This window comes from Anoplopoma fimbria, chromosome 18 (genome assembly GCF_027596085.1).
Source record: "Anoplopoma fimbria isolate UVic2021 breed Golden Eagle Sablefish chromosome 18, Afim_UVic_2022, whole genome shotgun sequence".
Lineage (NCBI taxonomy): Eukaryota > Metazoa > Chordata > Actinopteri > Perciformes > Anoplopomatidae > Anoplopoma > Anoplopoma fimbria.
In genome coordinates, this window is record NC_072466.1 from 218,344 (window position 1) to 230,818 (window position 12,475).

Genomic DNA, 12,475 nt, shown 5'->3' on the forward strand with positions numbered 1-12,475 from the left:
GAGGGGGGGAGGTTCTCCTGCCTCTTTCTTGTGTCTCACACAGGAACTGCCCCCCTTTCTCTAGAAGATAAAGCAAGGAGACGTCAGAGGACTCTCTTCTCTCTCTTGAGTCTGACTCACAGCTCTGGACGTTGACGTCCAATACCATTCCCAGATGTAGATGAGTCTGATGTTACTAGAACAAATGAATTTAAGTCGCATTATAAAATAATCTTAGATATAATTTTCTTAGACCAAAATATTTAAATTAGATTTAACTTAAACTAATATGAAAACGCTTCACAATCTTCCCTGGTGCTTCTCGAACTCTCAGCTGCTGAACGGTGAATAAATCATGTTATGTAAAACATCAATCAACTAATTTAATTTATTATTCAATGATATGAGTCACTGATTCTACCTGGTCACATTCAATCCTTTTCCATTAGTGGTGGTTCATTATTCTGTTTCCTCTTTATCCTATTCTTTAGTCTTTCCCTGTTTTCTGTTTATTTTATGTTTAGTAGTTTAGTTTTGTAGTTTGCCTAATAAATATTTCATTTATAAAGAACTTGATCATTTCATTTGTGTGTATATGAAATAATAGGTCACTGTACACCTTGACAAGAACTCCATAGCAGCCCTGAGATTAAGATATAATTGATTAATATCACATTTTGAAGTTTTCCCTATTTTTCCAAAATAGGGTGGCGTCCAACTTAAGTCCTATGTCAAATTATGTTAGGTAAACTGATGGTGGTAAGTTCGACTACCATCGTTCTTTTGAACTAATTTAAGGGTTTATAAATCATAATTGAGTTATTTAAAGTAGTTACATATCCTGATATTAATTACTTATTATCTATTAAATCTGCTACCAGCAACAACGCTACATGATAAATCACTTCATTCAAATTCATAAAAGATGTGAGTGGCAGAAGTAATAGACGGTTAAACTACATTTTGATCTGAACTCATTTGTCGCTCCGACTCACTTCCACCCGCGGCGTTCAGCCATCGATGGAGCGTTAGCACGTCTGAATAAAGTTCTACAAAAAGACATGTCACCTCTTCTGGGTCCGTTGTTAGTGTGTGTGAGTGTGTGTGTGACCTCTGACCTTCAGGTTCTGCAGCTCCGTCTCCAGCTGTTTGGAGTAAACCTCACTGTGCTCCCTCAGCTTCCTCTCCTTCTGCGCCTCGGCCTTCGCATCGTCCAGCTGAGCCTCCAGCTGACAAACACACAGAAGGCTTTTATTCTGAAGGACAGGAAGTGACTGATAAGAAGTCAGTAACTACGGCGTAACCAAGGACGGTTAAATCAGTGTGCACCTGTGTCTGATCAGTATGTGAACAATGTGTCTGATCAGTATGTGAACAATGTGTCTGATCAGTATGTGAACAATGTGTCTGATCAGTATGTGATCAATGTGTCTGATCAGTATGTGAACAATGTGTCTGATCAGTATGTGAACAATGTGTCTGATCAGTATGTGAACAATGTGTCTGATCAGTATGTGAACAATGTGTCTGATCAGTATGTGAACAATGTGTCTGATCGAATCGAGCCTCCAGTTATCGATGGGTTTGATTATTAACGATTTCATTTATTGATCTACGTATTGATCAGACTGAAGGCCCACGGTTTTCTTCCCGTGCTTTGGCCCGTACTTCCTCCTGAGGACAGCGCTCCTCCTCTCACCTCCTTGCGGTTCTTCTCGGTCTTGCGGATCTCCTGCCTGGTGGCCTCCATCTTCAGCAGGAGGGCCTCCACCTCCTCCTCCTTGTCCCGGAGCTGACGGGTCAGACGCTGCTTGGAGGAGCGCAGGTCGGACATCCTCTCCGAGAGGTCTGAGGACTCCTGCAGGGCCACCTTCCTCTGAGAGTGAGCCTCCTTCAGCTCCTTGGTCTGACTCCTCAGACGGTCCAGAGAGTCCGCCAGCTGCTGCTCACAGGAGGAGACCAGGAGGGATTCAGGACATGGAGGATACTGGACCAGTCACAGTCAGGTGGGGGGGGTCATTTCAAAACCAGAGACCATTACCAGGAATGAGCTTGACTAACGCTCTACTATATTATATATATAAACTATGTAGTCTGGAGAATCTGATCCTAGTAGACCTGAAGGTACCTAGACCGGATCCTAACAGACCTGAGGACACTTAGACCGGATCCTAACAGACCTGAGGGTACTTAGACCCGATCCAAACAGACCTGAGGGTACTTAGACCCGATCCAAACAGACCTGAGGGTACTTAGACCCGATCCAAACAGACCTGAGGACACTTAGACCTGATCCTAATAGACCTGAGGACACTTAGACCTGATCCTAACAGACCTGAGGACACTTAGACCTGATCCTAACAGACCTGAGGGTACTTAGACCGGATCCAAACAGACCTGAGGGTACTTAGACCTGATCCAAACAGACCTGAGGGTACTTAGACCTGATCCAAACAGACCTGAGGGTACTTAGACCTGAACCTAACAGACCTGAGGGTACTTAGACCTGAACCTAACAGACCTGAGGGTACTTAGACCTGATCCTAACAGACCTGAGGGTACTTAGACCTGATCCTAACAGACCTGAGGGTACTTAGACCTGATCCTAACAGACCTGGTCCTGGCTGAGCCATGTACATGTACTTGGGTAGACCAGAGAACCGCATCAGTGAACTACCTTGTGGACTTCGTCCTTCTCCTGTCTCAGGGTCTTCACCTGCCTCTCCAGGGTTTTCAGTTTGGAGGCGGAACTCTCGTAGTCCTGTCTGAGTGTGACCGCCTCCTCCAGCTGGTGCTCCAGCCTATCAGAGTCTATCACAACAAAGGGGCGGGGCTTACTCACATGAAGGAGTCCGACTGCTGAAGATGATCGGACACTAAACCTAAAGTCATTAATGCTGCTTCTAGTAGTACTAGTACTACTACGACTAGTACTGCTGCTAGTACTGCTACTAGTACGGCTACTAGTACGGCTACTAGTACGGCTACTAGTATTGCTACTAGTATTGCTACTAGTACTGCTGGTACTAGCAGCAGTATTGAAAAAGATCACATCAATGTTGAACAGAGACGTGAAGAGAAGGAAGAAGCCAGTGGACTGTACACAGTGATTCTATCGATAATAATGATAATAATGATAATAATGATAAGAATAATGATAATGATAATAAGTATAATAATAATAATAATAATGATAATAATGATAATAATAATAATAATAATGATAACGATAATAATAATGAAAAAAATAAATTATAATAAGAATAATGACAATAATAATAATGATGATAATAATAATAATTATAATAATAATGATAATAACAATAATAATAACAATGATGATAATATTGATAATAACAATAATAATGAAAATAAGTATAATAAGATGATAATAATAATAATGATAATAATAACAATAATAATAATAAGTATAATAATAATGATAATAATAATAATGATAACGATAATAATAATGATAATGATGATAATAATGATAATAATAATGATAATGATAATAGGTATAATAATAACAATAATAATAATACTAATAATAATAATGATAATAACAATAATAACAATAATAATAATGATAATAAGTATAATAACAATAATAATAACGATAATAATAATGATAATGATAAAAATAAATGATAATAATAATAATAATGATAATAATAATAATGATCATAATAATGATAATAAGTATAATAATAATAACAATAATAAGTATAATAATAATGATAATAACAATAATAATGATAATAAGTATAATAATAATAATGATAATAATAATGATAACGATAATAATGATAAAAATAAATGATAATAATAATAATAATAATGATAATAATAATGATAACGATAATAATAATGATAATAATAATGAGAATTATAATTATAATAACGATAATAACAATGATAATAATAATAATAAGTATAATGATAATAAGTATAATAATAATAATAATAACAATAATGATAATAATAATGATAATAAGTATAATAATAATAATAATGATAATAACAATAACGATAATAATGATAAAAATAAATGATAATAATAATAATTATAATGATGATAATGATAATAATTATAATAATGATAATAAGTATAATAATAATAATAATAATAATGATAATAATAACAATGATGATAATAATAATAATGATAATAACAATAATAATGATAATAAGTATAATAAGAATAAGAATAATGATAATAATAACAATAATAATAATGATAATAATAATGACAGTGTGAATGTCAGCGTTATGAATGGAGCTTGGATCTATTGGGTTCAGTTCTATTAAAAACGTGTAGCTTTAGCTCCACTCGTTAGCACAAAAACAATGCTAATGCTGAGAACAAAGCGGAGTCATGAAACACAATACTACTATACTTCTACTAATACTATACTACTACTATAACTACTATACTACTACTTATATACCACTTTACTACTATACTACTACCATTTCTAAACTACTACACTATACTATTATACTACTACTGCTATACTTTTATACTACTACAACTACTATACTACTACTACTATACTACTACCATTACTATACTACTACTACTATACTATTACTACTACTACTACTGCTATACTATTATACTACTACTACTATAATACTATACTACTATAATACTATAATACTATACTACTATAATACTATACTACTATATACTACTACAACTATAATACATACTATAATACTATACTACTATAATACTATACTACTATAATACTATACTACTACAACTATAATACTATACTACTACTACTACTATACTACTATAATACTATACTACTATAATACTATACTACTATAATACTATAATACTATACTACTATAATACTATACTACTACAACTATAATACTATACTACTACTACTACTATACTACTATACTACTATACTACTATACTACTATACTACTATAATACTATACTACTATAATACTATAATACTATACTACTACATTCACCACTCTGACCTGCCAGCTTCTTCTTCAGCCGTTCGATCTCCTCGTTCAGCTTCTTGATCTCTTTGTCTCGGGTCAGAGTTCCTCCTCGAGACGGAGCCTGCAGGGCCTGAGTGGACTCTGAGGACACAAAGGTCAGAGGTCAGGAGTACTACATCTACAGAGCAGAGGTCAGAGGTCGGGAGTACTACATCTACAGAGCAGAGGTCAGGAGTACTACATCTACTGAGCAGAGGTCAGAGGTCAGGAGTACTACATCTACTGAGCAGAGGTCAGGAGTACTACATCTACTGAGCAGAGGTCAGAGGTCAGGAGTACTACATCTACTGAGCAGAGGTCAGGAGTACTACATCTACTGAGCAGAGGTCAGAGGTCAGGAGTACTACATCTACTGAGCAGAGGTCAGAGGTCGGGAGTACTACATCTACAGAGGTCAGGAGTACTACATCTACAGGGCAGAGGTCAGAGGTCGGGAGTACTACATCTACTGAGCAGAGGTCAGGAGTACTACATCTACAGGGCAGAGGTCAGAGGTCAGGAGTACTACATCTACAGAGCAGAGGTCAGGAGTACTACATCTACAGGTCAGAGGTCAGGAGTACTACATCTACAGAGCAGAGGTCAGAGGTCAGGAGTACTACATCTACAGAGCAGAGGTCAGGAGTACTACATCTACAGGTCAGAGGTCAGGAGTACTACATCTACAGGGCAGAGGTCAGAGGTCAGGAGTACTACATCTACAGAGCAGAGGTCAGGAGTACTACATCTACAGGTCAGAGGTCAGGAGTACTACATCTACAGAGCAGAGGTCAGAGGTCAGGAGTACTACATCTACAGGTCAGAGGTCAGGAGTACTACATCTACAGGTCAGAGGTCAGGAGTACTACATCTACAGGGCAGAGGTCAGAGGTCAGGAGTACTACATCTACAGGGCAGAGGTCAGTACTCTTTAGTGTAGTAGTAATGTGTCCGTCTCACCCTGCAGTTTTCGGTTCAACTCCTGTTTCTCCTGCTCCAGTCGGCGGATCCTCCTCTCGAATGCCTCAACCTCCTGTCCTCCTCCTCCTCCCCCTCCTCCTCCTGCCCCCCCTCCCTCCTCCTCCCCCTCCTGGCGGAGGCCAAATCCTGCCTTGCTCATGGAGCTGCGGTCGGCGAAGCAGCTGTCAGTGGTGTAGGTGAAGCCGACGAAGGGGAGGTGCTGCCCAGTGAAACCAGTGTGAGACATGGAGGGGCTGATGTCCTGCAGGAGAAACACAGTGAGACCATCATACTCTGTATTAGGTCATTAACCTGGACCGGACCGGGGAGACTAGAGGCAAGACCTGGGAGACTAGAGGCAAGACCTGGGAGACTAGAGGCAAGACCTGGGAGAGAAAGGACAAGAAAGACTAGAGACAGGACCTGAGAGACAGGACCTGAGGACCTGAGAGACTAGAGAAGGGACCTGAGACCGCAGACCTTGACCCTGCGGTCGTCCTCACCGGGTTCTTGAGGACGTCGTCGTCCACGTCGAAGTTGGACGTGTCGGTGGGCGAGGACACGTCGGGGATGTAGGGGGCCTCGGCGGACCGGATGTGGTCCCAGTCGATCCCGCTGAAGAACGGGTGGCTCTTGAAGTCAGAGATCCCGTTCAGTCCGAGTCGGCGTTCCCTGGAGCAGAGCAGGCGCTGGATCAGGTCCTTGGCGTCCTCGGACACGTCGGTCACATGGGAGGGGAACTGGAAACGCTCCTGGAGACAAACAGCGAGGACAGAGTGAGTAACGAAGACGTTAGAGAGGACCAGAGATGGAGAGCAGGGAGTCCACTGAGACCGGACCGGATTTAGAAAAGAGGAAGTGGGACGGGAGTCTAGAGACCGGTAACCTGGAAACCTGAAACGGGTCAGATTCAGTATTCTGGCTCTTTGTTGGTCAGATAAATATTCTTCTGTTTCCACTCGTGCATGAACTTAGTTTAGACGTGTTTCATGTCCGACGGAGCCGGTGGTTCTCACCTCGTGGTTCATGATCTTGCCGTAGGTTTCCACCAGGGACTCGGCGTAGAACGGCGTTTCTCCGTAGAGCATCTCGTACATGCAGACTCCCAGAGACCACCAGTCACACTCCGGTCCATAGCGGCCCATCCCGTCCTCCATCGCCTGCAGGATCTCTGGGGAGATGTAGTCCGGAGTGCCCACCGCCACGGAGGACTGCACCTAGACCGAGACCAGGGACAGCGAGAACCGGTCCTTAAGTCTGTCTGGAGGACTAACGTCTACATGAGGACTAGAGTGTTGGTGTGTTACCGTGCCGTCCTCCATCATGCGGAGACAAGAGCCAAAATCAGCGAGGCGGATGTGACCGTTAACGTCCAACAAGACGTTGTCTGGTTTAATATCTCTGTAACACAAAGACACATTTAATAACCATTAAAACAAACGTAATGACCATTAAAACACATTAAACAAACATTAAAACACACTAAATAACCATTAAAACACACTAAATAACCATTAAAAACACACTAAATAACCATTAAAACACAATAAAAAAAACATTAAAACACACTAAATAACCATTAAGACACATTTAATAACCATTAAAACAAACTTAATGACCATTAAAACACACTAAATGACCATTAAAACACATTAAACAAACATTAAAACACACTAAATAACCATTAAAACACACTAAATAACCATTTAAACACACTAAAGAACCATTAAACACACTAAATAATCATTAAAACACATTAAATAACCATTAAAACACACTAAACAAACATTAAAACACACTAAATAACCATTAATACACATTAAACAAACATTAAAACACACTAAATAACCATTAAAACACACTTAATATTTAGCAGAACCAGTAGAACCAGTACCTGTGGATGTAGTGCTGCTGGTGGATGGAGTGGACAGCGAGGACCATCTCAGCCATGTAGAACTTGGACATGTCCTCTGGAAGACGGTCCTCAAACTTACTGAGCAGAGTCAGCAGGTCTCCGCCCACGTAGTAGTCCATCACCAGGTACTGCAGACCAGGGATCAATAACAATCAATAACACAGCGATCAGGACCTAGTCCTCTACTAATCATCTCATACTCAGAGTAATAACCACCAATCAATCACTCAGAGTAATAACCACCAATCAATCAATCACTCAGAGTAATAACCACCAATCAATCACTCAGAGTAATAACCACCAATCAATCACTCAGAGTAATAACCACCAATCAATCAATCACTCAGAGTAATAACCACCAATCAATCACTCAATCAATCACTCAGTAATAACCACCAATCAATCATTCAGAGTAATAACCACCAATCAATCAATCACTCAATCAATCACTCAGTAATAACCACCAATCAATCATTCAGAGTAATAACCACCAATCAATCACTCAGAGTAATAACCACCAATCAATCAATCACTCAGAGTAATAACCACCAATCAATCAATCAATCACTCAGAGTAATAACCACCAATCAATCACTCAGAGTAATAACCACCAATCAATCACTCAGAGTAATAACCACCAATCAATCAATCACTCAGAGTAATAACCACCAATCAATCACTCAATCAATCACTCAGTAATAACCACCAATCAATCAATCACTCAGAGTAATAACCACCAATCAATCAATCATTCAGAGTAATAACCACCAATCAATCAATCAATCAATCACTCAGAGTAATAACCACCAATCAATCATTCAGAGTAATAATCACCAATCAATCAATCAATCACTCAGAGCAATAACCACCAATCAATCATTCAGAGTAATAATCACCAATCAATCAATCAATCACTCAGAGTAATAATCACCAATCAATCAATCACTCAGAGTAATAACCACCAATCAATCAATCACTCAGAGTAATAACCACCAATCAATCATTCAGAGTAATAATCACCAATAATAATAATAATAATAATAATAATCAATCCTTTATTAGTCCCACAATGGGGAAATTCTTTCTCTGCATTTAACCCATCCCGGAGGAGCAGTGGGCTGCAATGAAGCGCCCGGGGAGCAACTTGGGGTTAGGTGTCTCGCTCAAGGACACCTCGGCATGTTGCCAGTAGAGGGGCTTGAACCACCAACCTTGTGATTACGGGACAAGCGCTCTACCTCATGTGCCACAGCCGCCCAATCAATCAATCACTCAGAGTAATAACCACCAATCAATCAATCACTCAGAGTAATAACCACCAATCAATCAATCAATCAATCAATCAATCATTCAGAGTAATAATCACCAATCAATCACTCACTCAGTAATAACACCAATCAATCAATCACTCAGAGTAATAATCACCAATCAATCACTCACTCAGTAATAACACCAATCAATCAATCACTCAGAGTAATAACCACCAATCAATCACTGAGTAATAACCACCAATCAATCATTCAGTAGTAGCAGTAGTAGTAGTACCAGTAGTATAATCAGTAGTAGTAACAGTAGTAGTATAATCATTAGTAGTAGTAGTACCAGTAGTAGAATCATTAGTAGTAGTAGTACCAGTAGTAGAATCATTAGTAGTAGTAGTTGTAGTAGCAGTAGTAGTAGTAGTACCAGTAGTAGAATCATCAGTAGTAGTACCAGTAGTAGAATAATTAGTAGTAGTAGTAGTTGTAGTAGCAGTAGTAGAAGCAGTAGTAGTAGTAGTAGTACCAGTAGTAGTAATAGTAGTTGTGGTAGTAGTAGTAGTAGTAGGGGGCGGCTGTGGCGTAGTGGAGAGCAAGGTAGTGGACTGGATGTTGCATGAATGTTAGTTAGAGTCTGATGGTGGCACCTTGATGGTAGCCTGTCATCAGTGTGTGAATGGGTGAATGATATGTAACATACTACTGACTGTAAGTCGCTTTGGAGAAAAGCCTCTGCTAAATGACTGTAATGTAATGTAGTAGCAGCAGTAGTAGCAGCAGTAGTAGAAGCAGTAGTAGTACCACTAGTAGTACTAGTAGCAGAAGCAGTAGTACTAGTAGCAGTAGTACTGACCAGATAGTTGTCGTCCTGGAAGGCGTAGTGCAGCGTTGTGATCCACTGACTGTCTCCTTTAACCAGAACGTCCCGTTCTTCCCTAAAACACGCCGTCTGAACACAGAACATGTTAACATGTTAAATACAACACGCCACACAGAACATGTTAACATGTTAAATACAACACGCCGTCTGAACACAGAACATGTTAACATGTTAAATACAACATGCCGTCTGAACACAGAACATGTTAACATGTTAAATACAACACGCCGTCTGAACACAGAACATGTTAACATGTTAAATACAACACGCCGTCTGAACACAGAACATGTTAACATGTTAAATACAACACGCCGTCTGAACACAGAACATGTTAACATGTTAAATACAACACGCCGTCTGAACACAGAACATGTTAAATACAACACGCCGTCTGAACACAGAACATGTTAACATGTTGTTGTCTCTAAGCCCCGCCCTCAAACACACACTGACCAATCACAGCGTAGCATATATTTTGTTCAGCAGCGTAATCTCTCTCGATAAATTCACCAGACTATAATATAATATATACAATAATATTATAAACAATAATATTATTATTAAACAATAATATTATTAAACAATAATGGGGATCAATAACTTACCTCAGCTCTCTTCAACATTTCCCACTTATTGAGGATCTTCATGGCATAAACTCTCTCTGTGTGCTTCATCTTCACCACGGCAACCTGAGAGACACACATGACATCATACAGGTGACCTCAGACCAGCTGGATCATGACATCATACAGGTGACCTCAGACCAGCTGGATCATGACATCATACAGGTGACCTCAGACCAGCTGGATCATGACATCATACAGGTGACCTCAGACCAGCTGGATCATGACATCATACAGGTGACCTCAGACCAGCTGGATCATGACATCATACAGGTGACCTCAGACCAGCTGCCATGTGCTGCAGTTCTGTTTTAGAGTCTGGTTCGGAGTCTAGTTAAGGGTCTGCTCCAGGGTCAGGGTCTGGGTCTGGTCCAGGGTCAGGGTCTGGTCCAGGGTCTGGTCCAGGGTCAGGGTCTGGTCCAGGGTCAGGGTCAGGGTCTGGTCCAGGGTCAGGGTCAGGGTCTGGTCCAGGGTCAGGGTCTGGTCCAGGGTCAGGGTCTGGTCCAGGGTCAGGGTCTGGTCCAGGGTCAGGGTCTGGTCCAGGGTCAGGGTCTGGTCCAGGGTGAACACAGATGTTGTTTTTCTTGTCGTTGACATGAAGTTTGTTCAGACAGGTTATGAAACGCTGAGTCAGAGCTGTGTGTGTGTGTGTGTGTGTGTGTGTGTGTGTGTGTGTGTGTGTGTGTGTGTGTGTGTGTGTCTGTCTGTGTTATATACTGAGGGAGCAGGCAGGTGTGGCTCTGACACACCTTTCCTCTGGTATGTGGACAATCCACACACACACACACACACACACACACACACACACACACACACACACACACACACACACACACACACACACACACACACACACACACACACACACACACACACACACACACACACACACACACAGGAGGAAGAGGAAGAAGAGGAAGAGGAGGAGGAGGAAAAGGAAACGGAAGAGGAGGAGGAGGAGGAAAAGGAAACGGAAGAGGAGGAGGAGGAGGAAAAGGAAGAGGAGGAGGAGAAGAAGATGAAAGGTGTTCTTCATTTATTGGCTTCTGTTCTTTGAGTCTTCCAACATGAGGGCAGAGGAGACGAGGAGAGAGGAGACGAGGAGAGAGGAGACGAGGAAACAGGCCTTGGACAAACAGGAAGTCTTACCTCTCCAAAAGCGCCTCGTCCAATCACCTTCAACATCTCAAAGTCGTCTCTGTGCAGCCGCATGTCCTTCACTGTGGTGGTGAAGGGTTTCACTGAGGACACATTCATAATAGTATTAATATAATATTTATATTATTAATATTATATATATTAACAATATCAATATTATATATAATAACATAAATATTATATATAATAATATCAATATTATATATATTAATAATATCAATATTATATATATTAATGATATCAACATTATATATATTAATAATATTAATATTATATATAATATTTATATTATTAATATTAGTCCTTCACTGTAGTGGTTAAGGGTTTCACTGAGGACACATTCATAATAATATAAATATTATATATATTAATAATATAAATATTATATATAATATAAATATTATTATTATTAATATTAGTCCTTCACTGTGGTGGTGAAGGGTTTCACTGAGGACACATTCATAATAGTATTAATATAATATTTATATTATTAATATTATATATATTAACAATATCAATATTATATATAATAACATAAATATTATATATAATAATATCAATATTATATATATTAATAATATCAATATTATATATATTAATAATATCAATATTATATTATTATTATATATAATATTGATATTGATATTATTAATATTATATATATTAATAATGATATTATTAATATTATATA

General features: G+C 39.3%; 1 protein-coding gene across 1 annotated transcript in view; it reads right to left on the reverse strand.

Annotated features, from left to right (window-relative positions):
- Positions 1-12,475, reverse strand: part of cdc42bpb (CDC42 binding protein kinase beta (DMPK-like)) — a 31,548-nt gene that overhangs the window by 17,066 nt on the left and 2,007 nt on the right. Inside the window, exons 2-13 of the mRNA XM_054618149.1 lie at positions 11,776-11,867; positions 10,609-10,692; positions 9,977-10,072; positions 7,844-7,992; positions 7,257-7,350; positions 6,966-7,166; positions 6,453-6,701; positions 5,950-6,211; positions 4,984-5,091; positions 2,657-2,790; positions 1,679-1,921; positions 1,098-1,208 (exon numbers count right to left, since the gene is read on the reverse strand). Coding sequence (XP_054474124.1) covers positions 1,098-1,208; positions 1,679-1,921; positions 2,657-2,790; positions 4,984-5,091; positions 5,950-6,211; positions 6,453-6,701; positions 6,966-7,166; positions 7,257-7,350; positions 7,844-7,992; positions 9,977-10,072; positions 10,609-10,692; positions 11,776-11,867 — 1,823 coding nt within the window. The remainder of the gene's footprint in view (positions 1-1,097; positions 1,209-1,678; positions 1,922-2,656; positions 2,791-4,983; positions 5,092-5,949; positions 6,212-6,452; positions 6,702-6,965; positions 7,167-7,256; positions 7,351-7,843; positions 7,993-9,976; positions 10,073-10,608; positions 10,693-11,775; positions 11,868-12,475) is intronic.